Source organism: Elephas maximus, chromosome 26, assembly GCF_024166365.1.
Source record: "Elephas maximus indicus isolate mEleMax1 chromosome 26, mEleMax1 primary haplotype, whole genome shotgun sequence".
In the NCBI taxonomy this organism is placed as follows: domain Eukaryota; kingdom Metazoa; phylum Chordata; class Mammalia; order Proboscidea; family Elephantidae; genus Elephas; species Elephas maximus.
Window position 1 is genome coordinate 754165 of NC_064844.1, and position 23045 is coordinate 777209.

The following is a 23045-nucleotide window of genomic DNA, read 5'->3' on the forward strand; positions in this document are numbered from 1 at the left end:
GTAGAACTGCCCCATAGGGTTTCCAAGGAGCGGCTAGTGGATTTGAACTGCTGACCTTTTGGTTAGCAGCCAAGCTCTTAACCACTTAGCCACCAGGGCTCTCCAATAAATTGTCTAAAAACTTTGGAGATGAACTTTTGTTCATATTGACAAGAATTTGGTTTGGGGGGAGTATGATTACAGGAATGCTACAGCAGTGTGTGCATCCACTGGGAAACTTGATGACATAGTGACCACGGGAAGACATGTAAACTTTCATGAGCACTCTTCACTAAAATGTTCCTGATTTTTATATCAAGTTTTCTTGATTTCCAAGGAAGAGTGTGGAAAGCTCTAGTGGAAGGAATATCTCAACTTTATGTATGCTTTCTGGATAATTGGAAATGAGTAATTACAAATTAATGTGGTTTTTACTGAATATGAACCTCTCCAAAAGTATAGTAGTAGTGCCTTGTTTTAGGAAACTTGTTTTACATAAATGGCAACTTTGCAGTTGACAGACATTAATTCATTTGGCACAAAGAAAATTGATTCTGGTAGCTGAAGCATGAGAGACGTTGGAGTATGTTGTTTTCTGTTCAGATCTCAGAAGCTGAGCTATCCCTGCTACTTGTAAACATTTTGGCTTTTTTACCTTGATATGTACGGCACCGTTGATGTATGTTTTTAAAGGAGCAGTTCACAGTCTGTAAAGCAACCACTTTTATCCTTTTTAGCATGGGGCAGACTACAAGGAAGGGACTTGGGGAAAAACGGCGTTCAGATAAGCCATGCAGTTAGCAGTAAGAGGTTGTAAACAGACATGTTTATGTGGAGTAGTACTTCAAAAAAAAGTGTTGTGGGTTATGATTCTGATGTTTTGAAGGGTATTGGTACTGAGCTACAAGTATTGATCGTTGTATAACCTGTTGCCGTCGAGTCGATTCCAACTCATAGTGACCCTGTAGGACAGAGTAGAACTGCCTCACAGAGTTTCCAAGGAGCACCTGGTGGACTCGAACCGCTGACCTCTTGGTTAGCAGCCGTAGCACTTAACTACACCACCAGAGTTTCCTGATCATTGTATAAACCCAACCCACTGCTGTCGAGTCAATTCCGACTCATAGCGACCCTATAGGACAGAGTAGAACTGCCCGATAGAGTTTCCAAGGAGTGCCTAGTGGATCTGAACTGCAGACCTCTTGGTTAGCAGCTGTAGCTCTTAACCACTACGCCCCCAGGGTTTCCGATCATTGTCTAGTGGCTTTAAATTGAGGATTTTTTTTTGCTTGTTAAGGGACCTACCAGCTGTTGACTACTTCACTTTTCCTGATTTCATGTTTTGTTCTTCTCCCCATCTGCAAGCGAATCTCAGTAGCCTCTTGAAAGAGGGAGAAGATACTTAATTTGATTAAATTGGTTACAGGAGAGTTGAAGGATCTGTCTGATCCCATTTTCTTATTCCCTAAACCTGAGAAAAGCCTCCAAATGATCCATGCTCTGAATAGAGGCTGAACTGGTGGTTTTAGGTACTGGCTTGTTCCTTGTGACAGACCTGGAGTAAAACTACCAAGTCTCTTGTGATAGTTCTGTTCTTGTTAAATTGTTTGAAACAGTGTGTTGCCTGTATCAAGAGGTTTCAGAGAAGTGCTTTACTTGTAGAAGTCATCCTCTTCCTTTTGTGGGAGGACTTTGTGATAGTAAATTACCTGTAAAGAACAGAAGGGTCGATGGTGCCTGGTTACCACGACCCACCACTGACCAAGGACTCAGTAGATGGTCTCTGATAGAATGGGGTAAAAATATAGAACAGACATCAAATTCCTAAAAAAAAAAAAAAAAGACCGGATTCACTGGACCAGTAGAGACGAGATGAACCTCCAAGACTCACTGTGAGATACTCTTTAAACTTGCAACTCCATCCTCTCTCAGAGGCCACCTTTCAGCCAGGTGACAGATTGTCTCATAAAATAATCTCACCCATGAGTTCTGTGCTCCTCAAAGTAATTGGTCTAGAGGAAACCAAATGGTTAACATTTACTCTAGATCAAAGATGATAAGGTTAGGGGGAACAGAGAAGCTAGATTAATGGAAATAGGACAACCAAAATGGAAATAACGAGAATGCTGACCATATCGTGAAGAATGTAACCAGTGTCACTGAACAATATGCCTAATTTCCTGTGTAAACTTTCACCAAAGACACAATAAAATAATTAAAAAATAAAAAACCAAAAGGGGTCAGTACTACCAGAACTAATTTTCATTACCTCTAACGTATATTGAGGGCGCATGGCAAGAAATTTTTCATAAGATGTCATTGTAAAAGTGAGATGATTGTGTGTGGATTGTCCTAAGTAACTGGTAAAATGTAGTGCTCATTTTAAAATAACTTTGGTTCCCCTAATTGTTGCTTTTTTAAAAATCTTCTTATTAAAACTAGACTTGACTGTTTTTGTATCTGTCCACAAAGCCTCTTTTGTTATTTTGAAATAATTTTAGGCTTAGAGAAAACTTGTAAAAAAGAGTAGAGTTCACGTGTATCCTCAGATAGCTCCTAGTACTGACAACTTACATAACCATAGTAAAATGATCAAAACCAGGAAATCAGCGTTGATGTAACAGTATTAACTGAATTACACTCAGATTTGATTCAGGCTTCACAGATGTCCTCCCTCATATCCTTTTTTCTGTTCCATGATCATCCTACATTATGTTAGGTTTTTGTGTCTAATACATGAGACTTTTTAATTGTCTTCTGTGTCCCTGATACTTCCCACGAGTTCTGGTCAGGTTTGTAGAGTGTGCTTCAATTTGGGTTTGTCTCTTGTTTTGTCGTGATTTGGTTGAGGTAGGTTTCACTTTTTTGGGTTTTGGGGAGGTGAGAACACCACACGAGCGTGTCCTCAGTCCCTCATACCAGGGGAACATGGTATTGCTGTGTTTTACTACTCATTGTTCACGTTGATGAGTTAGTTTTTGTGGTATCTGCTTGTTTTCTCCTTACAGAATTACTGTTTTTCCCCTTCTAGTTGATAAATATCTTGGGGAAATAATTTGGAATTATGCAGGGTGATAGCACACTTTTCCTCAGACTTTTTCCCATTGGTTTTAGTATTCATTAGTGGAGCTTGTCTACAGTAGTTATTACTGTGATCTTTGCCTAAAGTAGACCTGACTTTTTAAAATGTAAATGAAGTTTACATAAGGCTGTTGTTGCTTATATTTAACAGTCAGTAAAGATATTTTTGGCACCTAGTAGGCAGTTCTTTAAACTTTCCTCATACTGTGGTTTAAGTGGTTCAGTTTAGGCTACTAACCCAAAGGTTGGCAGTTGGCTTCTGAAAGGTCACAGCCTTGAAAACCCTGTGGAGTGCAGCTCTGTAGGGTCACCATAAGTCAGAGTCCACTTGATGGCAGCTGGGGTTTGGTTTTTTTTTGTTGTTGTTTAATTGGGACGTGGGAAATGGCCAGTTTTGTCTTAGGTGATAAAAGTTATATTTTCAAATACTGATGAGACGTAACCATAGTTTAAAAAGAGTGAATTTAACTCTGTAGCTCATGAAGATGATTACTGTGACCCCTCTCATTGGTTCTGAAGATGTGTTATCTGCTGTTACATGTGTTATTAAGGTAGTTTTAGAATCAGGTAAGCATTTCGTTACCTTTGAGTTGGTGTATTTCTTGAAAATTCTTGGGTAAAATTCATAGCAAATCCCTTCTCGTTGTAAAAGTTGAGTCCAGCGTTCCACATTTGTTAGGTGAGCCTGGGAGCACACAACTCCACAAATCCTTATCTGCATTTTCAAGTTGATAAAGCTCTGCGCACTGAAAATCTTTGTAACTGGTTTGGCTGCAAGCCTTAATGAAACAGATGTGATAGAATTTATAGACTTCATTCCACATAGTCGGAAATATTAATTTGTTCAGTTAGCAGTGTTGCCTCATTAGTTTTTTCAAAAAAAATATAAAATTCTGAAACATGTTTGCCGCTGAAGAGTTTTAGATAAGGGATGCCTATAGATCTACTGTAGATGCTCAGCAGATTCTGAACAATGCAGATTAAAATCAAAGGCATGAAGTCTTGAGAGTTTAAAGACCAGGTTGTAATAAGTGTTCCTAAGGGAAGACCATTAGAACCAAACATGTCATAGGAGAAAAAAATTAAAATTATTATATTCATGGTATTAGTGCTAGAATTACAATAAATTAGAAAACTGTAACATCTGAACTTGATTTATAAATATTGCACATAAACTTGTTTTTTTTTTTTTAATACTTAAAAGTTGTATCTTCAGGGTTTTTGTAGTTTTAACCCATAAAAATAAATTGACGTGTATCTGTTAATTTAAGAGAACAATGCATAGTCTCTTACAGTGTTCTATATTTAGAAATCACAGAGACTCAGATAAGCGATTCGGTAAATTGGTTGGTGTGCCTTAGTTGTATAGCATTGAAAAATATTAACCTGTATTCTGTTGTTGATGGAAAATGAAAATTTAAAAAGTAAAGAGTATTACAATAAAATGATGGGCATTTTTTTAATGCCAACATTGGTGATGGGTTTGGAGCCTGTTTTAATCTGACTTTACCCTGACCCCCTGCCATTGGTCCTGAAGATTTGTTACCATATTGTATAGTGTTAAACAATTCTTTTTATCCCTTATGTGTGATTTTTTTTTAATAGGAATAAAAAAGTATGTTGTTGGACTCATTATCAAGACATCATCTGACCCAACTTGTGTAGAGGTAAGAGTGTTTCAGAGATTGTTTGAAGAGAGTAACATGGTTCAGATACCGAGTCTTTGGCTAGATTTACATTTGGTTTCCATGGCAGACGTAGGTAAACATACACGTGTGCCCAGTCATTTACGGTAGAGCTGAAATTACTTATCACGGGGATTGCCTGTTGCTTATATTCTCATTTTTTATACCTAGTTGAGGTTCTTGTTTAATCTAAACTTTTTTCTCCCCTTAGAAGGAGAAGGTGTATATCGGGAAATTAAATATGATTCTTGTTCAGGTAAGCCTTAACTTGATTCACTGTTTTCTTTAGGAGAATTAAATGTTTCAGTTAGGCTTATTACTCAGACAAAATGTCCAAACTTAGTTGTTTATTGAATAACTAGACTAACAGTTTCCAGAAGTACCGGTAAACCCATTGCCATCAAGTCAATTCCGACTCATAGCGACCCTATAGGACAGAGTAGAACTGCCCCATAGGATTTCCAAGGAGCAGCTGGCATATTCGAACTGTCAGCCCTTTGGTTAGCAGACGATCTCTTAACTACTGCGCCACCAGGGCTCCCAAGTACTGATAGTAGTCTAGTAATAACCGGAGCTTAGAACCTGTTTGACTTAGGTCAGTCATGGCTGACGAAGTGAAAACAGGAACAGACCTGAAGTTTTACGATTTGATTCACCACTGTAACCGGAACCCTGGGATGGGTGACTCGGAAGAGGTGTCGTGAGCCCTTTCAGGATCTTGATGCTTGAGATTGGGTTGTTGGCAGGAGTGCTGAGAGGGGGACACACCCAAAGCTGCATGGTGAGATGTCCACTTGTAGATGGGACGCGCTGTTTCCAAATCTGCTGAAGATCAGAGGGCAAGAGATTTGGTTGCTATGCAGCGTGTATGCCGTCCCTGTTTTCTGAGAGGGAGATTAAGTTTCTAGCTGGGCTTCGACTCATAATTTTTCCCGTTCTGGGTACCATGGCGAATCACCCAAATTTTTAAAATTTGAACCTGTTGTAGTGACGCCTGCTTAGCCATGATTAAACCAGGCAGAACCGGTTAGAAGCCCTGGTGATAACTATGATATTTAACCTACTGCCTAGTGTTTGAAATTGTTAATTTGCCATGACAAATATTATAAACCTATCCTTTATATTGAGTTGTTCGTAATTTTGTCATTTGCCTGGTGTTGCGTATGTGTTCTTTATATGAGATCTGTCAAAACCCTAATTCAAATGTCATTGCCTTAGAATTCTTCATTCTTCTAATTTGTCTGTGCACTTAGTTTGCATTTTTATATCTACCTGTTTCTGTAGTGGTACATAAAGAAAATTCCCAGAGAAAATTAATGGGTATGCAAGGAGAAGAATGTTTTCCTGTTTAAACAAATTTGGAAACATTGAGTTTCCCAAAACAGTAGGGCTTTCACTAGGTTGAACTGGATTCTTTATACTTGAGGGCTTTCTGGGGAGAGAGAAGGGGAAAAAAAGTAGCTACTTAACCACTTATAGCCCTTGGTGGCACAATAGTTAAGCATTCATCTGCTAACTGAAAGGTCAGCGGTTCAAATCCATCAGCAACTCCAAGGAAAGAAGACCTGACAATCTGTTCCCATAAAGGTTAGAGCCTAGGAATCATTATGGGGCAGTTCTGCTCCGTCATGTAGGATTACTGTGAGTTGAAACCGACTCAGTGGCACACAGCAACAGCATTAGTGAATGATCTGTTTGGAAAATCCCTAGTCCAAGAAAACATACAGTCCAGACTTAATAAATAGCATCTATAAACCCTTCAGTCTGTTAGGCTCTTGGTCAAAGATGACTGTATTCCTGGTTGCGGTACCTCCTTTCTTCCAAATTTGTATGTCCAAGCTGTACTACATTTCAAGGCCTGGGCTCCAGCCAATGGAAATGTGTCTTGTGTACCTGCGTACCACCCTTTACCATTGAGAAAAAATAATAAGGAAGTATTCTTTTGCTCCTATGAAGTTGTCCTAAGTTTCTAGCTTTCTTTTAAGAGTTAGTCTTTGAGATTTCTAGGATAATATGCACATACCTACCAAGCAAATGTTGATATCCTAACACATTGTGATCCTGATTAGACGATTAATTAGGATAGGATAAAGGGAGCTTATGAGGTATCCACGGGCTGTGTTCTGGTTTCTCTACCCAGTGTGCATAGGGGAGTGTGGCACCTTTCCTGTTGAAGAGTGAAGCATGGAAAGTGGCTGGTATTTATGCCTGATGTGTTGTATTTGCCTTTGACAAGTGAAATGAAATTACATTTTGTGTCTTATTTTAGATACTGAAACAAGAATGGCCCAAACACTGGCCAACTTTTATCAGCGACATTGTTGGAGCAAGTAGGACCAGTGAAAGTCTCTGTCAGAATAATATGGTGATTCTTAAACTCTTAAGCGAAGAAGTGTTTGATTTCTCTAGTGGACAGATAACCCAAGTGAAAGCCAAGCATTTGAAAGACAGGCAAGTAAATTTACTTTGTTTCAGAGTTTTCAAGTCATTTCTCAAATGATTTTAAGTATTTTGGTGATAATTTTAAATATCGAAGGAACTGATCAGAAATTTCTTACAGTGGCTTTGAACTACAGGTTAAATGGCCCCAAAGGTGGGGCTGATGATATAAATCTGGAGGGTTGGAGAGTGTGTGAGGGGCTAATAGTTATGAGCTCATAAATTTCTTACATCTCATGCTAAAGGATTATAGTTCAGCAGGTCCCAGGAATGACCTTGTGACCTATTTTATGATGCAGTGACCGTTTCCAGGGAGGTGACTTGTGTCCAGACCCCTGCTGAATTCTGAGTAGGCCTGCTCCTTGTCAGGTCCCCTGTAGGCACCACCAGAAACAGAGCACACTTGTCTTTGTAGAAAACAACCAGGGTGAACTATAAGTGCACTGTTTTTTCCCACTTAATAAGAATTTGCTCTAGTCATTGGTAACCCAGTGAAATTTTACCTTTATATATTCACACCATCAGAATTCACCGTTTTTCCTCTGGTTTGGTACTTAAGCACATTTCAGGATTTGGGTACGTCATGTTCGATGCCATTTCCCTCATTCTGGAGAATTTTGTTGCAGTTGTTTCATTGAAAGATGCTGGCTGAAGTGACTGAAGTAAAATAAGGATGGCCAAAAAAACCCAGACTCCCAAGAAATGAAATGAAATGCTCTTGCAGCAGTCAAACAGAGTGACACAAAGCCTCGTTTTGATAGCTTTGTAGATTTTGATGAAGTTACTGATGTGCGTAAATAGAAGTCACTAGAGTCTTTGGTAACCAGATTGTTCCGATTTTAAATCATTTTTGTAAGTATATAATCACGATGTTTATTTCTGTGTCTCCTGAATCTGATCACTTTTTTTGTAGCATGTGCAATGAGTTCTCACAGATATTTCAGCTGTGTCAGTTTGTGATGGTGAGTGCTTTCAATTTCATTTTGAAAACTAACAGTTAACATTGTAGGAAGTTAATTATTTACAAGTCTGTGTTTGTCATAGGAAAATTCCCAAAATGCTCCACTTGTACATGCAACCTTGGAAACGTTGCTCAGATTTCTTAACTGGATTCCACTGGGGTATATTTTTGAGACCAAGTTAATCAGCACGTTAATTTATAAGGTACAGTAAATACATTTCAGTTATATTTATCACTAAATAGTCACGTTATTCTTTTCATTTCAAAGCTCTTTCATATAGAAAAACTTTTCTGCATTTGTAATCAGAACCAACTTTGTTTCTGAAACGAGGAAACTGCTCGGAAACCTTAAGTACTTTTCCACAGTTACAGCTAGTAGTTGTTTGAGATGGGTCTCCATACTGGCTTCTGCCACTTGCACCATGTAAGTCAGGAATTCGGTGTGAAAAATTCACGGATTTGATTAATATGGTCATCTTTTAGTTGAGTATATGTCACAGTGAGGTAAGTCAAGTTTCTACAGATTGGAAAGTCTTTTTTTTTTTTCCCCTGATAATTTTAAAGTAGCAGCATGTTATATCAAGACCTGTAATTGTTCCTTTGAGATAACTACTGTTACCATTTGGTTGTATTATCTTTACAGATTTTTTGGGCAAATTATAATAAATTATGTATTTAATTGGGACCTTATAAAAGCAGACTGTATTATAACTTAGTTTTGAACTTTGTAGTTCAAGGTCGATAGTGTAGTATTCTAATATGGATTTACAATATAATCACAACAGAGCCGCCGTTTTATTGATAGACAATTAAGTTACACGGTTCTGCTATCGTCAGCAGAGCTGTGGGAGCGTTTTTACACGTAGGATATTTCTGCACTCGTCTGAGTATTTACTTCATTTAAATTATACATGCAGTTATCAGCTCAATAGGTTTGTCCATTTTTAAGGTTTTTTGAGGCTTACCGAATTGCTGTCCACAAATAGTACGTCATTTTTGTGCTTTTTCAACAATAATAAAGAGCCAATTTTTCCACACTGTTACGTATTCTAAGTATATTATCCGTCAACTAAAATTCTAAGCGGTTGTAAATCTTGGGTTCTGTTTATACAATACAGAAAAGGTCACCTCCCTATTGTGTTGTAAGTTCTGGGAAAGCCACTGGGCAACTTTGAGGACATCAGAAGAAAGCACAGTTTGCTTCCACAGTATTCATTGTCTGTTGGGTGAATGGTGAAATTCCTCAAAAAATGTGTGCAAAATAAAACACTCGTCACCCATTTCTCTGTATCTTTTGCATCCCTGTGTTCTTGATTGTTAAATCCCCCTCCTTTTTTTAAGTTAATTTTAAATTGTGTTTCATGCCACTGAATTTCATGTTTTTTTTTTTTTTAATAGTTCCTTAATGTCCCAATGTTTCGAAATGTCTCTCTGAAGTGCCTCACTGAGATTGCTGGTGTGAGCGTCAGTCAGTATGAGGAACAGTTCGTGACGCTGTTTACACTGACAATGATGCAGCTCAAACAGGTAACGCGACGCTGTCTCCAACAGTTAACGCCTCAGAAAATGTTAGATTGGACTTGAACCATTTTAGCACAAGTTACAGTAGATTTGTGATAAGGTTATTGTATGTTTATACATAAAATCAACAGTAAGCTGTGAGTTTTGTGAGCACTCTGAAACTCCTTCACGTACAGGTTCTGGGAGTATTGTGGCAGTTCATTTCTATAAAATTCAGAAGCTGGACAGACACTGGGCAGCCTGGGATCTGATGATCAGCTCTGCTGCCGACCTTGATTCTTGAAGTGCAGGAGACATTCCCTGCACTCACACGTTGATGTTGTACTCTAGACTCTTGTTTCAAACAGACTTGTGAACACCAACCACTGGATAAAAATTACCATTGGTCATACCATTAGTTTGATTCCTTCTGTCAAACCCGTATTGATATAATTAAGATTCTTGGAAGAGAGAGACCCTAGAGACGCCATTGATTTACTGCGAGGGAGGAAGCTGAGAAGTTGAGGCTCAGAGTTGCAATGAGTTGTCACTAAATCCCACCAAACTGTACTGTGTGTAGCAGACCAAGGGGCTCTAGTGAAGAGTAAGCTGTTCTGCTCTTAACGCTTCAATGTTAGTAAAAGGATGATGGAATCATAGCTCTTATTCCTGCCTTTTGTTTTAATAAGATGTAGACTAATGGTTCATTTTTAAACTTGCAGATGCTTCCTTTAAATACTAACATTCGACTTGCGTACTCAAATGGAAAAGATGATGAACAGAACTTTATTCAAAATCTCAGTTTGTTTCTCTGCACCTTTCTTAAGGAACATGGTCAGCTTATAGAAAAAAGACTAAATCTCAGGGAGACACTGATGGAGGTAGGCTTGGTGGAGCCTTTGGTTCCTGCAGTTCTTCTCTGCATGGTAACTCTTAAAGTCTGCCTTTTCCCCAGAATGTATGTACCTTCTGAGATGCCTTGTTACTTGTCTGTGTATGTTAAATAACAAGTTGTCAGTACTGAATTACAGTTACAAGCCAAGTTTCCTGATTTTGTGTTCTTCGTAATGCCAGAGCCAACAATTTATAATCAAAATTGAAAATTCCTAAGGGATGTTGACAAGGAAGATAGATTGGTCTTCAGTCTCATCATACGCTGTGATGTGATGCTCCCTGACTGAGTGGAGCTGGCACGTTAAATCGAGGCCCGGTTTTGTTTCTGCGTACATGTCTGTATTTCTTTAAATTAAGCACTATATTTCTATAGTGCCTTTATGTAGTAAAAACTTATTTTTTTGTCAGTTAAATTGGATTTTTTTAATATGGGGCATAATTCACATAATAGAACTATTCATTTTAAAGTGTACAATTCAGTGGCCTTTAATATATTCATAATATTGGACAACTATCATCTCTGGCTAGTTCTGAAACATTTTATCACCCCCAGGCAAGACCCTGTAACCCATTAAACAGTCCCCATTCCTCTCCCCGCAACCCATGTCAACCACTAATCAGCTTTCTGTCTTTATAGATTTACCTATTGTAGGTATTTTATATAAGTAGAATTATAAAATATGTGACCTTTTATGGCTGGTTTCTTTTCATTTAGCATAAGGTTCCCCCCCCCTTTATTTAGATGAAGGTTTACAGAACAGACTAGCTTCTCGTCAAACAATTGGTACACATACTGTTTTATGACATTAGTTACCAACCCCCATGATATGTCAACACTCCCTTCTTGACTTTGGGTTCCATATTAGCAGCTTTCCTGTCCACTGCCCTCTAGTCCTTGCCCCGGGGCTGGTGTGCCCCCTTAGTCTCGTTTTGTTTTGTGGGCCTGTCTAATCTTTAGCTGAAGGGTGAACCCCGGGAATAACTTCATTACTGAGCCAAAAGGGCAGCCGTATTCTCAGGGTTTCTCCAGCTCTGTCCGGGACCCTCTATTGTGACCCCTGTCAGAGCAGTCAGTGGTGGTAGCCGGGTGCCATCTAGTTGTACTGGACTCAGCCTGGTACAGGCCGTGGTAGTTGTGGTCCATTAGTCCTTTGGACTAATCTTTCCCTTGTGTCTTGGGTTTTCTTCATTCTCCCTTGCTCCCACAGGGATGAGACCAGTGGAGTATCTTAGATAGACAGCTGCTCACAGGCTTTTAAGACCCCAGATGCTACTTACCAAAGTAGATGTAGAACATTTTCTCTGTAAACTATGTTAGGCCAATTGACTAGATGTTCCCGACACCATGATCCCCACAGCCCACGGCGCAGCAGTTTGGTCCCTCAGGGAGGTTGGATGTGTCATTCCATGACCTTGCCTTGTACAGGTTGTGCTGGCTTCCCCAGTATTGTGTACTCTCTTACCCTTCACCAGAATTACAACTTACTATTGTCTATTTAGTGTTTTTCCATCCCCACACCTCCCCTCCCTCATAACCATCAAAGACTGATTCTTCTTACGTGTGAACCTTTTGCATAAGTTTTTGAGGTTCGTGTATGTTGTAACGTATATCAATATTTCATTCCTTTTTATGGCTGAGTAATATTTCATTTACGAATATACCACATTTTTTAAATCCATCCATTCATTGATGAACGTTGGGGTTTGTTTCCACCTTCGGCTATTTCGACCAAAGGCCTTTAAACTCCATACTTCCATAAGAGATTTGATTAAAACATGTGTTTATTAACAGCTGTGTGAGAGGTGTTTGAGATGTTCTGGTGTGTGTCAGAAGAAAGCACAGTTTACTCCCAGAGAACTTAGAGTCTATTGAATGAATAATGAAATCTCAACAAAACATGGATTTTTATTTCCCATTGAAGTAGCAAGTGGAAGACAGTTTACGGTTGGTTAATAGTGTCTAAGGATTATTTTAATAGTTTTGGTCTTATGTGTAGGCCCTTCACTATATGTTGTTGGTATCAGAAGTAGAAGAGACGGAAATCTTCAAGATCTGCCTTGAATACTGGAATCACCTGGCAGCTGAGCTCTACAGGGAAAGCCCGTTCTCCACGTCGGCCTCCCCGCTGCTGTCCGGAAGTCAGCATTTCGATGTTCCTCCCAGGAGACAGCTCTATTTGCCCGTCTTGTCCAAGGTAACAGTAAAGCATAGGTTTGAATGCTCTTCCTGCTGCTTACTTTCGGGGTTTTGAGAGCTAAATGCACATATTTGCATTTATTTTTTGGCTAATCAGTCCAAATTCATGTGTTAAAAAAAAGAATCTGACAACTTCTTCATGAAGGTTAAAAACTAGAATATGAAAAGGATTGGCTTAAGAACCAAACGAAACTCACTGTCTTGGAGTCAGTTCTGACTGCTTGCGAACCTGTAGGACAGAGTAGGCTGCCCCATAGGGTTCCAAGGCTGTAAATCTTTACAGCAGCAGACTGCTACATCTTTCTCCCTCTGAATGGCTGGTGGGCTTGAACCCCACCCATCGTTGGGTTAGCGTCCCAGCGATTAACCTCTGCATCACCAGGACTCCGGTTTAAGAACCAAAAACCAAACCAAACCCACTGCCATCAAGTCCATTCCGACTCAGCGACCCCGCTGGTTTCCCAGGCTATAAATCCCTATGAAGCAAACTGCCCCGCCATCTTTCTCCTCTGGAGTTGGTGGTGGTTTCGAACTTCACAGTTAGCAGTCAGTTGCTTTAACCACTGCACCACCAGGACACCTTGGTTTAAGAACCAAAAAACCAAACCAAACCCAGTGCCGTTGAGTTGATTCCGACTCATAGCGACCCTATAGGACAGAGTAGAACTGACCCATAGAGTTTCCGTAGAGTTTCCAAGGAGCGCCTGGCGGGTTCGAACTGCCGACCTCTTGGTTAGCAGCCATAGCACTTAGCCACAACGCCACCAGGGTTTCCAGTTTAAGAACAGTGGCTCCCAAAGTGTGATCCTTCTACCAGACGTTCTGGCATCACCTGTGAGTTTGCCAGAAATGGATGTTGCAGTCTGGTGAATCGGGTTCTCTGCGGATGGGATTCAGGAAACTATTTTAATTTCTCTAGGTGATTCTTATTCATAGGAAAGTTTGGGAGCCATTGGTTGTAGGCTTACCTTTTAAGTGTTTGTTTCTTTACATTTTATTATTCTTAACTTGGGAGAATCATTCTGTTTGGTACAGTGATGGTAAGTGCATACCTTAATTTTGAGGGGTGGTTGCATTTCTAGATTTGATGTGGCTGATTTAAAAAAAATCTTAACACATTTTTATTCATTGGTTTATTGTCGAATAGGTCCGTTTATTGATGGTTAGTCGCATGGCTAAACCAGAGGAAGTATTGGTTGTAGAAAATGATCAGGGAGAAGTTGTGAGGGAATTCATGAAGGATACGGATTCCATAAACTTGTATAAGAATATGAGAGAAACATTAGGTAAGTTAATCTCATTCTGGGGTGATGAGTGATTTTTAGAAAATACGATAGACGTAGTTTCTGAATCTGTTAATGGCCATCTTTATATTTAATAATGTACAGCTGTTCCTTAGCAGTAAATCATCTTTTTGCCTCATCAGTTCGCATTTCAAACATCCGGACCTTTTTGTTCCCTTTCTGTAGTTTATCTTACTCATCTGGATTATGTAGATACAGAAAGGATAATGACTGAGAAGCTTCACAATCAAGTGAACGGTACAGAGTGGTCGTGGAAAAATTTGAATACGTTGTGTTGGGCAATAGGCTCCATTAGTGGGGCAATGCATGAAGAGGACGAGAAGAGGTTTCTTGTTACCGTTATAAAGGTATGCAGGGGGCACGTCTGAACGAGAGCCTTTATATTGGTGCACCTTGTTACCGTACGTGACCAAAATTTGTCTGTTCTTCAGGATCTATTAGGATTATGTGAACAGAAAAGAGGCAAAGATAATAAAGCTATTATTGCATCAAATATCATGTACATAGTAGGTCAATATCCAAGATTCTTGAGAGCTCACTGGAAATTTTTGAAGACTGTAGTTAACAAGCTATTTGAATTCATGCATGGTAAGTCTTTATTTAATATATATTATTATGATAATTATGTTAGTTGAACAAAATAGATGAATGTTTCTGTTTTGTTAGAGACCCATGATGGAGTCCAGGACATGGCTTGTGATACTTTCATTAAAATAGCTCAGAAATGCCGCAGACATTTCGTTCAGGTTCAGGTTGGAGAAGTGATGCCGTTTATTGACGAGATTCTGAACAACATTAACACGATAATATGTGATCTTCAGCCTCAACAGGTGTGTGAAACACGGCGGGTCTTATTCTCCACCCCCCAAAAAAAAAATCACTTTTTCAGTCAGCGGTAAAGATGGGAGTGGAAGGAATGCCACTGCTGGGTTCAGGCCAAGTGTCTCTAGTTAGATAGGGAGGCAGAAGCTTTACCAGAGGTTTGTCAGGCTGCTGTCTTTGCTCATATAACATGTCCCTAACACATATGTAAATGGCGTGTGTGTGTGTGTGTATATATTTTATCAGCATGAATAAAAATATGAATGTAAAACATCTGCCTTTTAAAATAGGTTCATACATTTTATGAAGCTGTGGGGTACATGATTGGTGCGCAGACAGACCAAACAGTACAAGAACATTTGATAGAAAAATACATGCTTCTCCCTAATCAAGTGTGGGACAGTATAATCCAGCAGGCGACCAAAGTAAGTTATTACTGCTTATTAAAGTTTTAATTGGGTTGGAGAAGGCAGTGTTACTTAAAAAGGTGAATTTCGTCCTTTTGATAAGTATACCTCATCTACAGGTGCCTTTCTGTGTGGTTTTGCCCATAATAAAATTGCGTGTAGTGTGTTTTTCTTTTGTTTTTTTTAGGTGATAAATTAAGACTGTTGCACTCCATCCTTGAGTAGGTGTGAGCGATAAAGACACCTGTGTTTTGTGATTTAGGGTTATAAGTGTGATGGTAGTTTGAGGCATGGGAAGTATTTTTTGTTTCAGCAGTTAAATTTGGCAATTGGAATTTGTTTCTTCCTTTGCAGAATGTGGATATACTTAAAGATCCTGAAACGGTCAAGCAGCTTGGTAGCATATTAAAAACAAATGTGAGAGCCTGCAGAGCTGTTGGACACCCCTTTGTAATTCAGCTTGGAAGAATTTATTTAGATATGCTTAATGTATACAAGTGCCTCAGTGAAAATATTTCTGCAGCTATCCAAGCTAACGGTAGGTACTGCTGAGTTCTCAGAGTGGCGTGTAACAGGCCAGCCTACCTTCAGTGACTTCGTTCAAGCACTCGGTGTTTTTCACAGATTTAAGTTAATTCTTCTGTTATTCCACATAACCCTTGACTTTTTTTTTTTTTTAATCACTTGTATTCCCCTTTGAATTAGTGTTAAAGTTTGTTTTCCGAGTAAGTTCACCTTGGCTCTAAGTTTTTAACAGTAAATGGGAATAATGGCCCCTGAAGCACACATAACTGCCACTGTACGGTTTTAGGTGTCGAACTAGATTCCGCTGGATTGTTTTTCAGGCGAGATGGTTACGAAACAGCCGCTGATAAGAAGTATGCGGACAGTGAAAAGGGAGACGTTAAAGTTAATATCCGGGTGGGTGAGCCGCTCCAGCGATCCACAGATGGTGAGTCAAAGAGATCGTCAAACCCGGGCTTCAGACCCGCGCCTTTGGATCCGGCCCCTGCTGAGGATTTGCCTTTCTAACACGTTCCCCAGAAGTTATACATAAGAATCGCCTGGGGGTCTTGTTAAAATGCAGATGCTGATTCAGTATATCTGGGGGCAGGTGCAAGTTCTCAGCAGGGAACTTGTTAGAAATTCAGAGCCTCTCAGCTGGGGTTCAGACCTGACCAAAATGGTTCAGAGACTCGTGTCTGACTTTCTGTTGTGTTTTTTTTGAGTTGATGCTGCAATAAGCTGCGTCTGTCTACACGTTTAGATGATTAAAAGGCGATGTAGGCGTGTACGTATGGGGCTGTTCTGTCGCACTCCGTCTTACGGAAGTTCATTTAGGCGTGTACGTACGGGGCTGTTCTGTCGCACTCCGTCTTACGGAATTTCATTTAGGCGTGTACGTACGGGGCTGTTCTGTCGCACTCCGTCTTACGGAAGTTCATTTAGGCGTGTACGTACGGGGCTGTTCTGTCGCACTCCGTCTTACGGAAGTTCTTTACCAGTAGTTAGGTGCTGTCTTCTGGAGACGTTGCTGTAAAGTGGGTGCTTTCCAGCTTGAAGTTGTGAACGCGTTTAGCTCTTGCTCCTTTTAGTCGTAACATGATTTCCAGAAAGGGAAGTACGCGTCAACTTGAAAAGACATGAATTGTTTTTAGCTTTGTTGTTGTTAAACCTTTTCCTCCACTTGAGCCTTGGGGCTGTTGAACCAAAAATACCCTGTTCTCTTATCACTACTGTTTTTGAAGTAGTGGCTGACAGGTGTGCTGTTTGCTTGGATAATTTTGAATTTTTAATATCGTTCCTTAGGAAATACTTTTCAGGGAGCTTGTTCAGAGTACAACTCTCATGCCGTTCTAAAGGTTGCTTGCATAAACATTGAACACTTTTGAACATGTCGTGGTTTGACTGTATCTAAAACTTGAAAGTAGAAGGTCAGATGAATTGAAAGAATTTTGAAGTCAGTAATTTACAAGAGTTATTTATTAAAATATTTTCCAGTTAGAATTCATTAAGTTACAATTCTTTGAGCAGGTGTTGACTAGTGTTTGATTGAGTTCCTTGGTTCCTATAGATTTTACCATCCATATAAGAAATTCTGCTCTCATGGTTTGAGAGACTTCATCCCGTTTTTTAGGTTATTATCCCACATTCACAGCATTTTTAGAACCTTGGGACCAGTCACTTCATGTTGGGCCTCAGCTTCCTTACTGTAAGAGGGATTTGAACCTCGGCTGTGTCTGTGGCATTTTCCAGCCTATGAACGTGATTTTCTGGTTTCTTTTTTGATTAAAAAGTGTTTATGTAGGAAAGCCTAATCAAAGCACAGAGTTTTCTCATTTTCTTCTGATGGTCAGCCTAAATCATACAGGCAGCAATGACCTAGTTGCTTACGATAGTAAGTGCGTGCCTAGCTTACAATTTTTTCTTCAACAGGTAGCTGAAAATTTTGTTCCTCCTTTGTTGGATGCAGTTCTCATTGATTATCAGAGAAATGTCCCAGCTGCCAGGGAACCAGAAGTCCTTAGCACCATGGCTATTATTGTCAACAAGCTAGGGGGACACATAACAGCAGAGATACCTCAAATATTTGATGCTGTTTTTGAGTGCACGTTAAATATGATAAATAAGGTATGTGGTTTACATTTCGGTTATATCATGGAAATTTTACGGTATATCCTTTCAACTCCTGAACTCAAAAATAATGTCTACTAATGTAGCAGAATTTTAAGCCCTTAAAGTTAAATGTTTGAATATTTAGATCAGGAAAAGACTGGTTTTTAAATCTACTACATAAAGATCTTCACAGCAAAAAAGAGTGAATTTAGATGGTAGCAGGTTTTCGAACAACAGCTAGCATTTATTGAAAACTGTACATCAGATATTTTTCTAAGAACTTAATGTTATTAATTTGTCTAAATCAACAAAAAGTTAGGTCTACTATTTTCATATATAAAAGTGTAGTGTATGCTCGTAAGAAAAATTGAAAAACACATCAGCCAGGAAGAAAAAAATGTAAATGTGAAGTGTACAAATTTACACAATGGTTAACATCTTGCTGTATTTTTTTTCTGGTCTGTTAGTAATCTCAAAGTCACTGTAAAAGAGTGGTAGTGTAATAGGCTTAGAGTTAGGAGAAAACTGGAAGTTCTTCTCTGTGAGTTTTGATGAGTTCTTGACTAAAAGCTTGGCCATAGGGGGTTTATGTTTCTCATTTAAGTTACACGTGCCAAGTCATCCTTTTATCAGTTAAGGTGACCTTCTCTTCCTTTGATTTGGTGATTCATATATGTCACAGTAGGTAGCTTCCCATTCCTTAATAGGTGAATTAGATTTTCTTTGGGGTAACCCTTCAGGAGGCAGTATATCTTGGAAGGTCTTAGGGCTGGCTTGCTTTTTACCTCTGATTTAAGCTCCGGAGTTAATGGTATTGAAACTCTTGTTTTGTTCCCACCACTTATTTTTAGGACTTTGAGGAATACCCTGAACACAGAACAAACTTTTTCTTACTACTTCAGGCTGTCAATTCTCATTGTTTCCCAGCATTTCTGGCTATTCCACCTGCACAGTTTAAACTTGTTTTGGATTCCATTATTTGGGCTTTCAAACATACGATGAGGAATGTCGCGGATACAGGTAAATACGTGGAAACGGTGTTGGGTTGACATTGCCTGCCAATTCAAGAACCGCTTGTTACAGACAACATAGATAGATGTGTGTAATTGTACATAGGTAGGTAACACTTCTTTTTTTTTCAGCATTCTGATTGCGGGTACCAAGTGTCTGAGTGTGTCCATAGGCAAGATCGAGTTACGGGAGGCGGGCCTGGGTTCAAGGTAGACGGAACATCACTGAGATGGAGTTCCAAGTCCTGGCCGGTGACTGAAGTGTTCCTTGTCCCCAACTGTCTTGTTTCAGGAGGGGGCATGAAGTAAATTTTAACTAAGACTTAAGAAATAGTAGAAAGGTGGCAGTAGTCATTAATTAGATGATTATTTGTAAATAAGCATCGATTTTTAGTGGATCTCCATCACTAACGTAGGCAGATTATTGTGTTAGTTGTCAGCAGAAAAGAGGGAGAGTGGGCTTTGAATGTGGCTAGCTTGACGAACGCTGAAGTCTTCTCGTGAATGTTATGCTTCTGTGACACCTTTTCCGTGTTCTCTGTCTCTTAGGGTTACAGATACTTTTTACACTCTTACAAAATGTTGCACAAGAGGAAGCTGCAGCTCAGAGTTTCTATCAAACCTATTTCTGTGAGATCCTTCAGCACATCTTTTCTGTTGTGACAGACACCTCACATACTGCTGGTAAGAATATCAGCCATCAGGGTGTTGGTATTCCAGCCATTACCACATCGTGTAGTTAATTCTTTTCTTCACACCGACAGGTTTAACAATGCACGCGTCAATTCTCGCGTATATGTTTAATCTGGTAGAAGAAGGAAAAATAAGTACACCCTTAAATCCTGGAAATCCACTTAACAACCAAATGTTTATTCAGGAATATGTGGCTAATCTCCTTAAATCTGCGTTCCCTCATCTACAAGAGTAAGTATGTTTGATAATCAACTTAAATATGTTTTAGTTTTAAAAAGAAATCAGTACAGTGATGATTTGATGGTTGTGTTTTGATTTGCAGCGCTCAAGTTAAGCTCTTTGTGACAGGACTTTTCAGCCTGAATCAGGATATTCCTGCTTTCAAGGAGCATCTTAGGGATTTCCTAGTACAGATAAAGGTGTGTATTTGCAACTGCAGAAATCTTAAGACTACTGTGATCACTTAATTGTTGCGTGGTAGAAAATCAGTGTCTTTTTATACTGTACAGTGTACTACTCAGTGACCCTGAGACTGGTTATAGAATGAAAAACTAAAGGCCAGGAAGAGGTTAGGTTTGGGATGTTTTTGGAAGCTTGTTATTAATGTAATTCATTTAGATCATCTAAATGTCTGTTTCAGAACTGGTAGGTGAAGAATCCCACAGACGTTAAGGAATGGAATGGGGGAAAGAAACACATTGGTAGCTCCTTTTAGGATTTTTTCTCCATTTTGTTACTGTTCTACGAGAGTGAAGAATTCATTTGGGAAACATGAGAGCAGAAGGCAACCTGTTTTTGGCTGCAGTGTTTTATTTACTCAGGCTTAACGGGAAGAACCTTCCTTGTATCATCTTGTTTTAAAGAAATCAAAAAGTCTGTAAAACCCAGAAGTAATTTGTGAATGATCTTAACCATGACTGTTGAATAAGAACTGGTCACATAAGATCTTAGGGCTGTAAACCTTCGAGTTTTTTCCTCTAAAATACAAATCGTTTTGGTTTTTACTGTAAAAACGGTTAAGTGTAAACCCATTTAATTCACAGAGTGCAGAGAGAATGCAAAGAAGAATGAAAAATTAGACGTACTATACGAAGGAGCCCTGGTGGCGCAACAGTTAAGCTATCCAAAAAGTTGGAGTTTCAAACCCAGTGGCTCCATGTGAGAAAGAGATGGCTCCCATAAAGATTCCAGCCTAGAAAACTTGATGGGGCAGTTCTGCTGTGTCACATGGAGTTGCTGTGAGTCGGAATCGACTGGAGGGCACAGCGGTGTATGAAAATGGTGATGATACAGCCAATTTCAGTTTAACAGCTGTCGTTAGCCTTAGGAGATACATCTCGCTGGAATCTTTCCTTAAAAAACCAAACCCGTTGCCGTCGAGCCAGTTCTGACTCATAGCAACCCAATAGGACAGAGTAGAACTAGTGCCCCGTAGGGTTTCTGATGCTGAAATCTTTATGGAAGCAGACTGGCTGGAGGGTTCAAACTTTTGGACCTTGCTGTTAGCAGCTGAGCGCTTTACCACTGCACCACGGGGGCTCCTCATCTTTACCTACCGGCTATATTTCATACATGTCTCTTCCACAACCTATTCGTTCAAGTAACACCTTTGGTTTTTAATTCAGCTACGTAGCATTGTGTCAGTGTACCATAATTTAAAACCCAGCCGTTTGATGGATAGTTTCTGTTTGTCTGCATATGAGGCTAGTGAGACAAGCCATTTTCCCAAATTGAAGTTGATCATGGCGACATTCCAACTGTGTGTCTTCACAGGAGTTTGCAGGTGAAGATACATCGGATCTGTTTTTGGAAGAAAGAGAGACAGCGCTTCGACAGGCTCAGGAAGAGAAACATAAGCTTCAAATGTCTGTCCCTGGCATCCTTAATCCACATGAAATTCCGGAAGAAATGTGTGATTAAAATCAGAAGTCTTGCTGTTTTTTGTTCTTTGTACAACTCTTGTTGGCAGAAGAAAGCAGCATCTGGATATTTGTCGACCAAAATGATGCCAATTTGTAAATTAAAATGTCACCTAGTGGCCCTTTTTCTTATGTGTTTTTTGTATAAGAAATTTTCTGTGAAATATTCTTCCATTGTTTAAGCTTTTGTTTTGGTCATCTTTATTTAGTTTGCATGAAGTTGAAAATTAAGGCATTTTTTAAAAATTTTACTTCATGCCCATTTTGTGGCTGGGATGGGGGGAGGAAGCAAATTCGATTTGAACATATACTTGTAAATTCTAATGCAAGATTATACAATTACACAGTTTTTCCTGTAAACTACCAATTTTTAATTAGGGAGCATTTTCTTTCTAGCCTGTGTTTCAGTCTAGAAGAAAAGGTAATGAGTAAAACAAATTGCGTTGTTAAAAGGCTACGGTGCTGCCTCGTCTGAAGCTGGCACCCTTTGGACTGAATGGTTTGTCGAGACTTCACGTTCTGCAAGTCTGTACGGCAAGATCATGTGCATATCATCCCATTGTAAAGCGACTTCAAGAAATATGGGAACACAGTCAGTTATTTTTACACAGTTGTTTTGTTTTTGTGTGTGTGTGCTGTCGCTTGTCGACAACAGCTTTTTGTTTTCCTCAATGAGGAGTGTTGCTCATTTGTGAGCCTTCATTAACTCGAAGTGAAATGGTTAAAAATATTTATCCTGTTAGACTAGGCTGCATCTTTTTAACAACTCATTAAGAAACAAAACAGAACTCTGGCTTTTGAGATGACTTGTACTAATTTACACTGTTTACCAAGCTGTAGTGCTTTAACAACACTACTTAAAAAGCAGAATAAACTTGGTTTACATTTATTTTCTCTCTTTTGGCTCAGTTATTCCTATATTAATGGAAGTGGTTATTTGTGTTTAAGCATCAGATAACATTTTTAAATGAAGTTTGACATCTTGTTGATTCACAAATAGAATTTTACGCTTATTGTTAGGGGTGAAGGCAGCAGCTGTGTAAAGTGAACATGCTTCTAAGTTACACCTTTGGCCCCCAAGAAACAAATCCCTTCTGTGACAGTTTGACTTTGCCTGTATTTGGGATTGGAGGCTACATTTTATCCTTGTCTGATCTGGTTAGGAGCTGAATGTAATAAAGCCTAGGGACTAGCTTCAGAATGAGAACAGAGGTCCAGGAAACCATTCCAGATACTCCTGATTAACTGTATTCTTTTAAAATGTGTCCCTTAAAAGTCAAACCCTTTTTTAAGGTGGCTGGAGGGACCGGGGTAAGATGTGTGGAGAACACATAAAACATAGAGCTGAGTGGGGAAAGAAACCAGCTTGGATGATGTGACTTCTAGGGGATTAAAGTAGCCCCTGACCCTGGACAAATCGAAGCATCTCAACTGCTGCTTCATGTGTTTGGGAACCGGTGGCTTTGTGGTTGCCGTGCACCTGATTCTGTGTGTTCAGCAGGAATGTGATTACAGTGAGGCGCTGGCGGCTGGTGGTG

General features: G+C 39.4%; 1 protein-coding gene across 2 annotated transcripts in view; it reads left to right on the forward strand.

The window, feature by feature from the left end:
• Positions 1 to 22396, forward strand: part of XPO1 (exportin 1) — a 43382-nt gene extending 20986 nt beyond the window's left edge. For both annotated transcript variants that reach the window (XM_049870241.1, XM_049870242.1), the window contains exons 5-25: positions 4666 to 4727; positions 4957 to 5001; positions 7015 to 7196; positions 8098 to 8146; positions 8229 to 8348; positions 9544 to 9672; positions 10368 to 10526; positions 12537 to 12734; positions 13884 to 14022; positions 14206 to 14387; positions 14472 to 14628; positions 14707 to 14870; positions 15153 to 15287; positions 15624 to 15807; positions 16115 to 16221; positions 17706 to 17900; positions 18737 to 18905; positions 19445 to 19579; positions 19660 to 19819; positions 19911 to 20007; positions 21362 to 22396. In XM_049870241.1, the coding sequence (XP_049726198.1) occupies positions 4666 to 4727; positions 4957 to 5001; positions 7015 to 7196; positions 8098 to 8146; positions 8229 to 8348; positions 9544 to 9672; positions 10368 to 10526; positions 12537 to 12734; positions 13884 to 14022; positions 14206 to 14387; positions 14472 to 14628; positions 14707 to 14870; positions 15153 to 15287; positions 15624 to 15807; positions 16115 to 16221; positions 17706 to 17900; positions 18737 to 18905; positions 19445 to 19579; positions 19660 to 19819; positions 19911 to 20007; positions 21362 to 21508 (2915 nt within the window). In that variant the 3' untranslated portion in view covers positions 21509 to 22396. The remainder of the gene's footprint in view (positions 1 to 4665; positions 4728 to 4956; positions 5002 to 7014; positions 7197 to 8097; positions 8147 to 8228; positions 8349 to 9543; positions 9673 to 10367; positions 10527 to 12536; positions 12735 to 13883; positions 14023 to 14205; positions 14388 to 14471; positions 14629 to 14706; positions 14871 to 15152; positions 15288 to 15623; positions 15808 to 16114; positions 16222 to 17705; positions 17901 to 18736; positions 18906 to 19444; positions 19580 to 19659; positions 19820 to 19910; positions 20008 to 21361) is intronic.
• The last annotated feature ends 649 nt before the right edge of the window (positions 22397 to 23045 follow it).